Below are 15,140 nucleotides of genomic sequence, written 5' to 3' on the forward strand. Positions count from 1 at the left end.
TATATCAGTTAGCAAAAATGTAGAGGTCATGCTTTCCTTTCGTCATGAAATCCTCCCAAACAGCAAAAGCTTGCAGTACCCAAGATTGTGCTTGTTTAATAGTATTGTCTTAATTCTTTTTCTTAAATGCTGAGGAGTTTGTTCTTATTAAATCTAGCTTTTGAGTTGAAGTAAGATAAATTGACTCTCTTGTCTAGTTTCTGTCCTAGTAGGTAGCCTAAGAAGAAAGGAGAAGCCTAAGGAATAAATTTGTAAACTGTTGCAGGGGGAGGGGGAAGGAACGGAATTAAGTCATTGTGGATCACATGCAAGTAGTAAGCTCTAAGGTGTCATTTGGCTGACTGCTGAAATACTCTGTTTATCTTCTGAGTAAGAATAGAAGGAAACATGAATCACTTATTGATGGCTCTATTTGGAGCTCTTGGATTAAATATTTTCATAGGAGATTACTGTCCTTTTTCATCTAGATAGAGCTCCTTAAAATGTGTATGCCTAAGATTAGATTCTGAGGAGGCTTCTGCCTACAGCAGTCAACACTCAGGAAACTTAGAAAAATATTAATTCTGAATGTTAGCCTTTGAAACCCTGAGCCATTGTCCTGGGTGTAGCTGTTTCATTCTGCAAGCAAAAATTAGCATATAGGTAATTCAGTGGTACTCTTCACATTTGTTTCTGACCTCCTATTTGAAACATTGGTCTCATTTATTGACAGCTTTGCTGTCCAAGTAGTTCATATGATAATGTACAACCAATAGGAATAGTTGGATTTCTAATTGTGCAAGTGACAGTCTTTTGAGGGAAGAATCTTCATTACTTGGTAAAATATTTGTTTTCTTTGGAAGCAGAGCATGTAGTTCCCTTATTTTTAGTTCCCATGACATACACAGTTACTATCAGAGAGAAGGGAAATAAAAATTGTATAAGTAAATTTTTTTAATTTTTTTTCTTCTAATAAATACTTTGAGGTTTTTCTCTTAAGACTTCTGCACTCATGATGATAAGCAGGTAGCTGTACCTTGAATACTGTTTTGGTAGGTAATACATGTGCCATAGTACATCGAGTTTTGGAGGTGGGAAGACACTGGTGTGTTATGTTAGATACTCAAATGTTCTAGATCTTAACCTCGGGAGCAGTTTATGTGTTTCTGTTCTTGGTTGTTGAAATAACAAGAAAGGAAATAGCAACGGGACTGAGAAAACATTGTGTTACATTTTGCTGTATATTAATTGTATTTAAAGCTATGACATGCAACAGTGTGAAAGGTAGCGGATATATGTGGTTTGACAATGCTTACTAATTCTTCCTTTTGTGAATCATATGCTTGCTTTAATTGTGACTGGTACTGGTTTTTAGTTTCAGAAAGCAATGTATGCATCTTCCTAATTCTCTGTGAGTTTGAGCAGGATGGACTGATAAGAAGGATAGATGAGAATAATTTATTTCAGCTTAGAAATCCTTCACTTGGAAATTCACGAAAACTTTTTTCTCTCCCTTGCATAGAAAGTAGGGGTGACTGGGCCTCCTGATCCACAAGTCCGATGCCCTTCTGTCATCGAATTTGGCAAGTATGAAATCCAGACCTGGTACTCCTCCCCATATCCACAGGAATACTCAAGGTATGACTGAACATTCTTCTCCTTTGTTTGGCTTTAGTGTTTATAGGAAAGCTGAACTCCAGCAGGCACAGAAATCTTAGGAAGATTCTATCTGAATGTAAGACAGAAGCAAAGTACACATAATCTGGATACTTTTCATGGTAGTTAATAGAGTCTTAAGGTCTATTTAGGCTGAGTCAAAAAGTTTATAAGCTCTCTGCTACAACCTGCATATGCCGTGAGCATTTAAACTGCCACAGGAATATATGATTAAATGGATTCCCAAAGAGCTGACTTACTCCATACTCTGAGGAGGGAACAGCCTCAGCTAAATGACCTAGTACTGGGCTCTGTTAAACATGTAAGTGATTAGAGTATCTGACTCTCAAGAGTGCGTTGGTTCTTTACAGGTGATATCATTAATGGTTTGCATTGGAACAGACCTTTAAAGACCATCTAGTCCAACCCCCCCTGCCATACGCACGATATCTTTCACTAGATCAGGTTGCTCTTAACCCTGTCCAGCCTGACCTAGAACACTTCCAATGACGGGGCATCTGCAGTTTCTCTGAGCAACCTGTTCCAGTGTCTGACCACCGTTATTGTAAAACATGTCTTCCTTCTGTCCAATCTAAATCTATCCTCTTGCAGTTTCCAGCCATCACCCCTTGTCCCATTACTACGGGCCCCAGTAAAAAGTCTCTCTTGGTCTTTCCTATAAGCCTCCTTTATATATTGAAAGGCTGCAACAAGGTCTCTCCAGAGCCTTCTCTTCTCCAGGCTAAGCAACCCCAACTCTCTCAGCCTTTCCTCATAGGAGAGGTGTTCTAGCCCTTGGATCGTTTTTTGCAGCTGTCCTCTGGACTCACTCTAACAGGTCCATGTCTTGTGCTGAGGACCCCAGAGTGGGACGTAGTACTGCAGTTGGAGTCTCACCAGGGTGGAGTAGAGGAGCAGAATGACCACCCTCACCCTGCTGGTCACGCTTCTTTTGGATGCAGCCCAGGATACGGTTGGCTGTCTGGGCTGCAAGTGTACATTGCTGGCTCATGTCCAGTTTTTCATACACCAGTATCTCCCAAGCCCTTCTTCACAGGGCTGCTCTCAATCTGTTCACCTCAGTCTGTATTGATACTGGGGATTGCCCTGACCCAGGTGCAGGACCCTACACTTTGCCTTGTTGAACTTCGCAAGGTTTGCATGGTCCCACTCTTCCAGCCTGTCAAGGTCCCTCTGGATGCCATCCCTTCCCTCCAGTGAATCAAATGCAGCACTTCTCGTGATAAAAAATAGTACATTTGTTTAGGAAATAGCATGTTAACTGTGTATTAAATAATTTGATTAGAAATGGCTGTATACTATTTATGGGAGTTGAAAAAGAATAATGAATAGAAATTTCATGGGGATTACTTTGATGTATTATTTTTATGCTGTATGTAGTTCAACATAGCCACAAATGCTATGAAAAATACAAATAGCTAAGAAAAATGTTTAATGTTAACATGTTTTGGCATCTGAAAGATTATTCTGTGAGGCATGTATAGTTGTTTTGATGTTCTCTTGCTTAACAACTATGCAAACTGTCTAAACTGCAAACTCTCCAAACTTTAATTTGATTCAGAAAGAGGAATAACTTCCAAGGGCCATAGCTAGAGAGACAAACTCTTCATGCTACCATTTAATAAGAGCACACGAGGAATTTTTCTAGCTCTGCTAAAGACATTGAAAGTAAATGAAAATAACATCCCTGCCCAAGCTAAAGTATGTAAATGGAGTTAAATCACAACAGTATCAGGACACTTGCATTGAAATTGTTCATGTCAATGTAGTATGTAAAATGATTTTAAGGCAAACAGATGGTGTTGTGACCCATGGCTCACAGGTACATACAGCTGTCTATTAGGAGGAGGGAAGTGAGAGAATGCGAACCATTTGTCTAATCCATTCTAGTGTCAGTAGTGCAAAACTGGGGTATTTTTACTATATTTTTAATAGGATTTTAATCGATGCATGTATTCTGATATACACATTGATTACATTTAATACACATTCATTACAGAATAAGTAAGTTAGTAAGTAGTTTAAGTGTGGTAAGTTGTTTTTGGCCTGATTAGCACATACACAAGGTCGGTATAATACTGGATTTGTTTTCCTCAAGTTCTCTATCTGCAGGAGTGAGGTTTTTTATACAAAAGTCTATCTTCACTCTCTGATCTTTCTTTCTTTGCTTACAGGCTACCCAAGTTGTACCTTTGTGAATTCTGTCTAAAGTATATGAAAAGCAGAACTATTCTCCAACAGCATATGAAAAAGTGTGGCTGGTTTCATCCTCCAGCCAATGAAATTTACAGAAAAAACAATATTTCAGTCTTTGAGGTATGTTAAAAAACTAAGCCACTCACTTTGTAAGGTCTTTAGTCCCCAATTGTGTAGTAAGTTTTCCATAGCCCTAAAGAATCTTCATTCTTGAAACATTCAGTTGCTGAGAGTGAAGAACTACAAGCAAGCAGTAAGAACTGACCTCATGTGTAGGTTATTCATCCATAAAACGTATGAGAAGGCTTGCTTTGTAAAAATGCTTTTTCATTTTAGGAAAATTAATTAAGCTCTCTCTTAAGCTAATGAAGGTAACAGTGACTTGGCCACAGCCTTTATGTTGTATAAGTTTTAAGTCCTTTGAGGTGCTACCTGTGACAGTCTTCCTGTCATGTTAGACATTTCAAATGTACAGGGATACTCAGATGAAGCATGTCCTTGCATGACAGCAAATGGAGTGACAAAACTTTTCCTCATTTCTGGAAGGTTGATGGCAATGTCAGCACAATATACTGCCAGAATTTGTGCTTGTTAGCCAAACTCTTCCTGGACCATAAGACACTCTATTACGATGTGGAGCCATTTCTTTTCTACGTGCTGACACAGAATGATGTCAAGGGCTGTCACCTCGTTGGCTACTTTTCTAAGGCAAGTATTTGAGTACTTCAGACTTTGGAACCGCATTTGCTATGGTGAGAAATGCTGCTTCAGAGTCTTAAAATTGTTGTAATTTAGACCCTAGCATTTTATATAATACATTATGTAATATAGGTATAGGCATCTGTTGCAACCAGATTATATTACATTCAGAGACCACCAACTAATGGAATCAGGTTTCCTCATAATGTTGAATAGCATATATTCTCTAAGGAACTTGTACTGCAGCTAGCAGCTAAAAATACTCCAGCTTTTCAAATGACTTCCTAGTCTTGGTGGTGATGGGTAGTACTGTTTATGATGGAGCTACTTGGTAACATTTATCTCATCTTCCCTTCCGTAAACACATTGTATTCCAAATAAATTTGTCAATTTTGCACCTCATTTCAAACCTTTTATTTTTTTGACTGAACAGGGCCAAGATTTCAGATAGGTCTTTTCTTAAGATTTTTGTCTATAATTGTTTTTCTTATTTTTAAATAGCTTTAATTGAAGATTTTCCATTCAGTCTTCAGAACAGCAGATTTCAGATTGGATTTTAGTATATTATGGTTATAACGTTGAAATAGTCACTGGAAAACTGCAATAATTTTCAGTTAATTTAGCTGCTTTCAGGTTTATGCTTTGAACTTTATCTGCTGTGTAGCCTTTGTTCTTTATTGTGTCTAAGCAGAAGGTGGTAGTTACGTCAAGGTTTCATTCTTTTTGTTTTTCTGAACTGAAATGGTGGTGATAGAGTTTTAATGTTATTAATAGCTTCTAAAATCTTTCTTTGGCTCACATACATTGTTGTTCCTAAGAAACTGTGGCTCTCTGTCTCAGTTTTTGCTATAGAAGTAGTTAGGGACTTGCACACAGCAAATTCTACTATTTCTCACTGTTTGGGTTGTTTGTTAATTTGCTGGTTTTTTTCCAACAGGAAAAACACTGCCAACAGAAGTACAATGTTTCCTGTATAATGATTCTTCCACAGTACCAGCGTAAGGGCTATGGCAGGTTCCTAATTGACTTCAGTAAGGAACTTTTTCTTCACTTTTTTTAGTCTTTGTCTTTTCATATTTTAAAGGAAGGGTTAACTGTAGAAGAGGGTATTTTTCAAATTAAAAAACATCTCGGGCTAAAGAATTCTAAATCTCACAGGATCATCTGAACTTCACAATTTACTCTTATTATTGGAAGGCTTCAATTCTAAAGGCAAACTGGTAATTTTTCCCCCTAATTCTCATGTTTCCTGTGTAAGTAACTTACAGTGGAAACCGTAGACATGTGTCAGCATAGTGTTTTTAGCAGAAGCTTGCTTACTTTGTGCATGTAGTTCTTTCTGCAGAAAGCCAACCCTAAAACTGCATAGTCTGTTGAAATCTTCAGCAGCTTGGTTAAGTAAATGAGTATCTTAAGCAAAAGGTAGCCATAGATACATTTCAATTCAGCTTTGAGAGCAACAAAACCAGACATACTTATGCTCTGAATACTCAAACAATTATCAGATTGATATATGGATCTCAGCAAGTTCATGGGGAAACTTGCCACTGTAACTATATCTCTCTTATGCTGAGTGCAATCTAATATAGCCCTCCCTGTGGATGTGCTATTTTTGGAGCTAATATCCAGAGGAAGAACCCTACTGGTGTAATTAGATTAGAATGATTTTGCTGGTTGATATCCTTATGTAGGTAAGTTGTTCTGAAAATAGTGGTGAAACAAAGGAACTCGATGTATCTTGAGAAGTCAACAAATGTGGGCTATATTAGGGTAGCAGTGAGAAGACACATTTGTCAGCTGGTTCCCCTCTCCCCCCTTTGTCATATCAGGGAGGATATAAGCTCTCGGTCTTTATTGAACCTGTACAGTGTATTACAGTCTTAAATTAATTTAAGCCTCTGCCGATAGAGCTTTGTACTGTCCAGTATGGCCCTGAAGTTTGACAGAGAATTTTCAAGAAAATGTTTGCCCTGATAGAGGGAAAACATTTTAGCCACTTAAAACTATCTAATCTTCAAAATTGCAGTTGGAAGATACCCAGCAGACTGTGTACGTCAGGCTTAGTGTAGTTTCTAGGTAGGCAACTGCTGCCATCTCGTGGCATTGTCCGTAGCCGGTGTCTGATGGCGGTGCAGTTTGGAGTCCATCACTGAATAACAGGAGTTTAAATAAATAACAAGAAAAGTTGTCCTGACCACTCAGTATATCCTTCAAAATTCTAATCTATGTCTTATAGGCAGCATTCAGCTACTTTCTGGGAAAATGCCTTTGTAGAAGTTAGGGTGGAAACAGAAGCTATATATGATAATTCTTTGAAAATTTTTTCTTGTATATTTTAGGCTATTTGCTTTCAAAGCGTGAGGGTCAAGCAGGATCACCAGAGAAGCCCCTGTCAGACCTGGGGCGCCTCTCATATATGGCTTATTGGAAAAGTGTAATATTGGAGTGCCTTTATCATCAGCGTGACAAGCAATTAAGCATCAAGAAATTGAGTAAGCTGACTGGAATCTGCCCTCAAGATATCACTTCCACTCTACATCACCTACGAATGCTTGACTTCCGTAGTGATCAGTGAGTACAGGAGCCCTGTTGTATTTCCAAATAGCTTCAGATGTATTTGAATGAAATGTAATATTTGGAGACAAGTCACATCTAATAAGCTTGATTTAAGACTTAAATGTCCAAATGCTGGCTGTAGAGATTTGTGGTGCTCATGTGTGATGCAGGAATTGTTCATTGCCAAAGCTGGATCAGGTTTCCAGCTGTGTAGCTGTGGAACTTCTGAGTAATTTGCAGCTGTGAGAGAAAGCAATCTGGTCTCTTGGCTGTGTTCTCTTGGGGTCCCTCAGCATAATCAGTCTAAACTACATGCAAAACAGAGCAAAGAACAGCAGCTTCCCTTCTCTAGAGGGAAATAATCAGTTCCTCTTTCCCGTCACTGAGTAGATGGTTGTTTCCCCACTTCTCTCTGTGCCTCAGAGATGTCATTAACTGTGTGGATTAACGCGGGATGCTTGAGCAGTGGGATCACTGGGAGAAATGAAGTATGTGGATGTAGAGTTGAGTTAGTCTGCTTGCCCAGCTGAGTGTACAAGTCAAGTGAAATACTGGGAGTTAGTCTTGATTCAGACCGCAGCAGTTTTGGGAGTGGGGTTGTATTCTGATGTGTTTTGTGTTAAACTTGAAACTTATTTGGAAAACTTGAAGTTATTTGAGAGCAATTTTATGTCCTTGTTTCACAGTATACTCTAATCAGTGATATTACTCCCAGCTCCCTGAAGAAAATCTCGCTGGTAGTAGGACTGTAACTTTTTTAAGCAGTCCTTTTATTACCATTCAGTATCTTTCACCTTATGTTGCCTGTTCCCCAAATGGCATACCCCTTGACCATTTAACACATAATAAGTGACGCATCACAACTGAATGTTACCCACAGAAGGATAATGGCTTCACCATTAACAAGAGGTGGAAAGAATTTAACATATTCTCAGTTTTCAGATGCTTTCTCTGGTAATCTGATGGTATTGCAAACTGTACAATTTTAATGAGCTTTCTGTCCTCTCTGAAGTTATTCATGACAGCGCTGATTGACAGTATGGAGATTTTCCTGTAACATCTTATATCTGTTTCACGTGACAACATGTACAGCATGTAGCCTGTTGCTGATTAGGGTATTATTACTCTTTAGGTTTGTGATCATTCGTCGGGAGAAACTTATCCAGGAGCATATGGCAAAGCTTAGAACTAATGTCCGACCTATAGATGTGGATGCAGAATGCCTACGTTGGACACCTATTATAGTTTCCAACTCGGTTGTCTCTGAAGATGAAGAAGAGGAGACAGAGGATGGGGAAAATGAAGAGCAACAACAGCAGAAAGAAAAGGATCCAGATGCCAGCGTAAGAGCGAATCTGTTACTTCTGTGAGGCACATAGTTTGCCTACCTTTTGCAGGCAAAGCAGGCAAATCTAACAAGATTTTAAGTGCCAAGCTTGGACATTTGGCATTATCATTAAAAGCAATGCAGTTATGATTAGTTTATGTATCTTTGTAGTTTCAGATTAGAAACTAAGAATAGGGAAAACACTGAGGCATAGTCTAGAGAAAGGTTAAAGACTATCACTGAGAAGAGTAAAAAGGCTCTTTCTATCCTTAATGATTCTTGCAGTAGGTGTTGGGGTGTTAACAAACAAACAAAACCCCCCAAAAACCTGAACAAACAAAAAATCTACCTCTGACTCTCAAGCAATGTGGTCTTTTGTCAAATTATTGAAATGGATTCAGGTTTGAAGGACCCAATATTTCTGTGAGTGACAAATAGCATAAATGGAAATGAATCAGCAAAAAGCTAACATTTCTCACCAAAGGTTTTTGCTGTGTAGTTTTGCAAAACTACTGATAGCTTTAGAATTACTGCCCACAGAGCAGTGAAGGTTTCTGAAATCTAGGCTTCTGTCCTTGAAGAGTTGATTACACCCTTGCATCAAGTGATGCACATTGGCTAGAATGCTAAGAGGCATACTATGTGCTGTTACTTTATTGAGATTAGACTAAATGTGTATTTTAATGGAAAAGTAGCTTTTTTTCTTGAAAATTACACAAATACTGTGTTTGAAAGTAGCAGGATGATGTTTGCACTCCAGCAGGCCATTGTATGGCTGCTGCTGACTGAAGTCACTTTTCAGGAAGCTAATTGAGTACGTTATCACCTGGGAGGAAAGGATTAGCAGTTAGCACTATTAGAATCTCATGGTCAATTCTTTTGTTATTCTCAGATTCTTAAAAGTCATTCTTGTTAAACTGTTCTGACTTCTTGGTCGAAAGCTTTTGTGGAATCAAATTCAGAATGCATACTTAAAATAGGAAGTGTGAAATCTATTTGTTTTTATTTAAATCAGATGGTAAAATCTGTGTCGTGGGAGAAGAAAGAGCAAGAGCCTTACTCACCTACAGAGAGTGAAAAAAAGCCAGACATTGTTGCTCCAGCCAATTCTGCATGGCCAAACAAGCACATTTTTCCTCTGGATAGTCTTCCTGCAAACAGTCAGCCATCACGAAGAGGTCGGTGGAACCGTAAGAGCAAAAAACTTCGGGAGCCATTTTGTGAGAAGGAGCCAGTATTGCCCGTTGAGGACAAAACAGCAGTTCCCAGCGGGCGATGCAGTGAATGTGAGGAGAAATCCACAGCCTCACGAGGTCGGTGCAGTGACTGTGAGGAGAAGTCGGTGGCCTTGCAAGGAAGGTGTGGTGAATGTGAGGAGAAGTCTCCAGCCCCAAGAGGCCGGTATGCTGAAGATGAGGAAAAATCTGCAGTTTCCCAGGGACAGTATGGCAAAGGTGAAAAATCTGCAATTCCCCATCGGCGGTACAGTGAAGGTATGGAAAGGTGGAGAGGGCAGTTGAAAAAGAACACGGAGTCCCTGAAGTGTAGATTCCCAGAGGACTGCAACAGATTACCCCGCCGCTACAGTGACAGTGATAGGGCACTTCTGAGGTGTTTTAGTGAGAGTAGTGAAGAGGAAGATGATGAGCCTGTGAGTCCTCGATCCAGCTCTCCACCTGTTCTCACCAAGCCAACATTAAAACGAAAGGTGCGTGCCTTTTTTATTGTTCTCTCTGACTATATCATGCAGTCTATTTTATCAGTATGTTGGTGCTTTTTGAAGGATTGTGCAATTCATGAGGTATGTATTAAGCGTATAGTGTGCTCAGCGTTCCAGAACTCTGGAGAAATCTGTTTTAACAATTTCCAGAAGTCTGGAGGGTACTTACACTTTTTTTGTAGTGGTGGTTTTTGTGGAATCAGAGGTAGGTGTTTTTGTGGGGTTTGTTTGGGGTCTTTTTGTTTCCAAATTCTAATTTCTGCCTTGTACTTTTGATATTTTTCAACCTTGGTTATCTTTTAAGTTTTACTCAGTCACTCCAAATAGAAACAGATATGGTCATACTTTTAAAGAAGATTGCAAAACACGAATGCTATCTAAACAACTAAAATCACAGCATAAAGACTTTGAAATAATTTGCCACGGAGATGTAAATTCTATCAACGTGACCAAGAAAATCCTTTCTTTGTGGGATGCTGTGCTAAAAAGTGTTCTTCTATATCATCTTTGCAGTTTATTCTAAACTATTCACATCTATGTTGTAGTGTCTGAACTTCCAGCTGTTATGGATGGGCTCTTAGCTTCAGCTGTTTAAATGGTTTATACTGTTACAGAAATGTCAATATAGCAATCTTCATGGAAGTTGGTTGTCTTGCATTGTATTTAACATCTGTCTAACTGAAGGTAGATGCTGGTCAGTATTTCTAGTGAAGCCTGGATTCCAGAAGGGAGCCCTTGCTTAGTGGTCTTGCTTAGACTGTTCAACTCGGCTGTTCATGTTTTCTATTTATCAGTGTTCTGTTTCTGCTGCATGTGATAAAATGTCTTCTCTTCTCCCACTTTCCACTTTCAGAAACCAATCCTTCATCGGAAGAGGCGAGTCCGCAAACGCAAGCACCACAACAGCAGTGTTGTCACTGAAACAATCTCAGAGACCACAGAAGTGCTGGATGAACCGTTTGAGGACTCAGACTCTGAACGACCAATGCCCCGATTGGAGCCTACATTCGAGATTGAGGAGGAGGAAGAGGAGGATGACGACGAAGAGGAGGAGAATGAACTTTTGCCCAGTGGATACTTTCGGCACTTAGCCCCACCAGACACACTCAGGCATAGACCCTCTTCTAAGAGGAAGTCCAAAGATGAGGAGGAGTCTGATGACACTAATGGTATGTTTGGTGGTATGCTGTTGAGTTTGGTATAGGTAGTGTGTCAGTTGGGTGTCAGATGATACTAGCTCATGACAGAACAAGCTGCCTACCTTCTCTTGTAACTTCCAGCCAAAATGTAGGGTTGGGCATAAATTATTAGTCATACTAGCCTTAAACATTCCCAAGTCTTATAATGTGGTACATGTTTTAAACTATCTTACTAGCAATGACCTGATCACAGGTATCCTTTTGATTCAGCTTTCCTAGTAGAATTGGTATCTGTTACCGTGGAAGAATCTATGCAGCCAGGGTCACTTCAGAAATGAGTTGGAGAGCCCTCAGTTTTCCGTAACAGAGAGATAATAAATTGTGTCTTTTGAGATCCTGTTCTTCATCACACTGTGTCCTGCCTTTCAGCTTCTCATATCTCCTTAAAGTTCTTTGAACCTTCAGTTCATAAAATAGTTATTTGGTTGGAACTGGTTACTTAGAGTGCACTGACAATTCAGAAGAAACATCTGTCATTCAGATGCTCCATTAGTAATCTTCATTATGACTGTTATGTTCTGTTCCCTTGATGGTCTACACAGTACAAGGCAGTCAGCCAAATAAAAATGAAGAGCTGTGTCAGAAAAGTATGGTGCCATTATCCCACAGTAAAAAATCATTACCGGAACAAACTCATTTATTTATGGCTTTCAACTAGCCTGTGGTTAGCAGAGGAGAATTTTTCTTTAAAAGGACTGAACAGTGAAAGCGTCAGTATGATTATAGCCATGTATACTATCCATTACTATATATACCAGTTACCCTTCAATCCTTATAGCAGCATGTAACCATGTAAATCTAGTCAAAACCCATGTTGATGCAGCGTTAAGTTTGCTTAGTGGGAATATATGTGCAGTCATTTTACACCATTTTTTTTAAAATTCTTTTGTTATCCGATTACTGATTAAATACGTTTTTATGGTACTCCAGCACCATCATAAGACTATAGAGTTGGGAGAAGATCTGTTACTAAGGTTGTTTTCAGTCTCTTTCATTTGTGCTCTTCTGAATGTTTTCTGGTGGAGATGCGGATCCCTTTAGAGATTACACACACACGTACTGCTTTATAAAATACATCAATGATTTTTAATCACCTTTTACAGACTGAAAGTATGCCACAGGGTGCCCAGGGATCAAAAATGGTGTTTGGAAAGCTACTGTTTCAGCTCAGACCCATTATATACTACAGCAAACAATTTTGTGATCACCTACTTTTTAAATACCCTCCTCTTATAATAGTGCTTTCTGTTCCCTTGTGTCACTTCTGTTGCTCTCCTTCCCACCGCCACCCCACCCCACACCCCCCAAACTTCTGCAAATTTGTCGGAACCTCTGAAGTAATAAAGTAGTAAGCACACAATTTTAGGATATTGCTGCTCCTGACATCAAATGGTATCTGTTGGCTTATTCTGCCTTCAGTGCATGTGCTTTTGCATATACATGGTAAAACTGTAATGATCTTAGAGAAAATACAATGTATTTTCAATTACCTAAACATGTTATCCCATGGGGATAATCAGTCATCATAAGCAGCTGGCCTTTTTTGATAAAAATTAAGCTGGGTGGAGGGGGCAGCACTACTTTATGACAGTTGAAAAATGTAGTATTGCAGTCCTTAATACTTGATTCAGATTTGGACTATTTTAATCATAACTATGAGTTAGGAATGTTTATAGGAAGCTTAAATTTTCTGGAAGCTTTCCCATCACTATAGAAACCTGTTTGTAACTTTTTTTTTTCTTTTTTAAACTTTCTAAGAGTAGTTTGGGTTCGATTTTTCCCTGACAACTTATCTCTAGCCGAGGCAATGATCTGAAAGTATTTTATGATTTCCCTGGAATGTAACATTGCAGTCTCTTAAATTTGGTGTCTGATGAGAATTTGAATTGGTTCTGACTGCTGTAGCCCCGACAGTGTGGTGTGGTGATTTGAGACCAGTATTTAATATTAAATACAGTATTAATAAGGGCTAGGCTTTCTGGAACACAGGGTGTGTTCTATGGTGTAGAAAACAAATAAAGTTTGTCTCTCTATATTCTACCAATTCTGTGCAACTTGATTAGTGTTGTGTGGGGGAAGATGGAGCTCTGTAATAGACTGAGCTGTATTATTTTGTTTTTCTTAGTTTTACCTGTAAGTTTTACTGTCAGTATGAATACTTTAAGGATCTTCTGTTCAAGCTTGCGTGCACGCTGACGTTTAACCAAGTGCAACTGAATGCGCACATATTTTTTTTAGGATACTGAGAAACATGATGCACATGAAAACTTGAGCAGTCATCAAATCCATGTTCTCTGCATCAAGTGCCTGTGGCAAAAACCATAGAATCACAGTCCCCTGAGGCTGGAAAGGACCTCTGGAGGTTGTCTTATCCAGCCCCATTTTTTAAGCAAGGCCACCAAGATCCAGTTGCTCAGAACCATGTCCAGATGGCTTTTGAATATCTCCAAGGAGGGAGACTCCATAACCTCTCTGGGCAGCCTGTTCCAGTGCCCCATAGAGAGGCGTTTCCTGGTGCTCAGATGGAACCTCCAGTGTTTCATTTTGTGCCTATTGTTTCTGGTCCTGGCGCTGGGCACCACTGAGAAGAGCCTGGCTCCACCTTCTTTACACCTTCCCTTAATATTTGTACACATTGATAAGATCCCCCTTGAGCCTTTTCTTCTCTAGTCCCAGCTCTCAGCCTTTCCTCATCAGAGGGATGCTCATCTCTTAGGCATCTTAGTGTCCCTTTGCTGGGCTCTGTCCAGTAGCTCCATGTCTGTGTTGTGCTGGGGAGCCCAGACTGGACATCTTTATTATTACGTTATTCGAAGAGGAGCCTGCTGTCATAAGATTGTTTACTTTTTTTTTTTCTTTATTCCTAAAAATACACATCCATGACAGTATGGATAAAAGCAAAAGGTTTTTACCTAAGGGGTGGTAAATCTGATCCTATGTAGTAGATAAGAAATGTGAAAGAAGGGGAAGAGAAATAGCGATTTTTTTATTTATTTTTTTTTTCTTTAGAGGTGGATTTTTTTTTTCATAAGGGCTTAAGTGTTAATGCTTTAACAAATACTATGAATGTAGTGTTTCCTTCTTCCTGCCCAATGATACACTGATTTTGACAGATCCTTTCTTTCCTTTATTCACATTCCAAATATTTGGTTTATGGATGACTTCAAGTTGTTGAATTTTTAATTTAGTATTTGTTTTCAATTAATTTTTTAATACCCAATTTTTTTCAGAATGCTTCTTATTAGAGATATTTAGAGTAAATGCCTGTCTAGGCAAAGGGCAAGAATGACTCAGCTGACCTACGATTAGGTTTTAAGAAGCCTTTGTGAACTGCTAGGAACACATTATGTAGTTTGACTTTGTTGCATAACTGTGGACTTTAAAACAGCATTTCTTGGGAAATTCATAGCGTGGAATCCATAACATTTTTTAAGATGGTAGAAAGGGCAGAAATGTGAATAAATGTACTGTGAGTATTGGTGGGAGATTGATCTTATATCTATATAGTGGGATGACCAACCTGATCACAGACCCATCAGTGTGACTTTCATCCTGATTTAAACAGTAGGATGCCTAGTTTATTACTCAGTAGAAAGTCCAGGGAGGGTTATTTACTCAATACAAATGAACACTGTTACGTGAAAAATGTATTTAAACTGATACTAATGTATTTATAGTGATACATTTTTGCAAGACTATAGCTTGGTTAATAGGGGTAATTAATGTTACCTGCTTAGTGTTTTGAGAGGTTATTTGACTTAAAACCATTTGCTTAAGCTGAAATGTT

The 15,140-nt window shown here is 39.0% G+C and overlaps 1 protein-coding gene across 1 annotated transcript in view; it reads left to right on the forward strand.

The window, feature by feature from the left end:
* The window catches only part of KAT6A (lysine acetyltransferase 6A), a 51,032-nt gene that overhangs the window by 29,301 nt on the left and 6,591 nt on the right, over nt 1-15,140 (forward strand). The window contains exons 10-17 of the mRNA XM_055820429.1: nt 1,502-1,617; nt 3,831-3,972; nt 4,399-4,560; nt 5,489-5,582; nt 6,891-7,122; nt 8,240-8,450; nt 9,450-10,142; nt 11,008-11,323. Coding sequence (XP_055676404.1) covers nt 1,502-1,617; nt 3,831-3,972; nt 4,399-4,560; nt 5,489-5,582; nt 6,891-7,122; nt 8,240-8,450; nt 9,450-10,142; nt 11,008-11,323 — 1,966 coding nt within the window. The remainder of the gene's footprint in view (nt 1-1,501; nt 1,618-3,830; nt 3,973-4,398; nt 4,561-5,488; nt 5,583-6,890; nt 7,123-8,239; nt 8,451-9,449; nt 10,143-11,007; nt 11,324-15,140) is intronic.

This window comes from Falco peregrinus, chromosome 17 (assembly GCF_023634155.1).
Source record: "Falco peregrinus isolate bFalPer1 chromosome 17, bFalPer1.pri, whole genome shotgun sequence".
Classification (NCBI taxonomy): domain Eukaryota; kingdom Metazoa; phylum Chordata; class Aves; order Falconiformes; family Falconidae; genus Falco; species Falco peregrinus.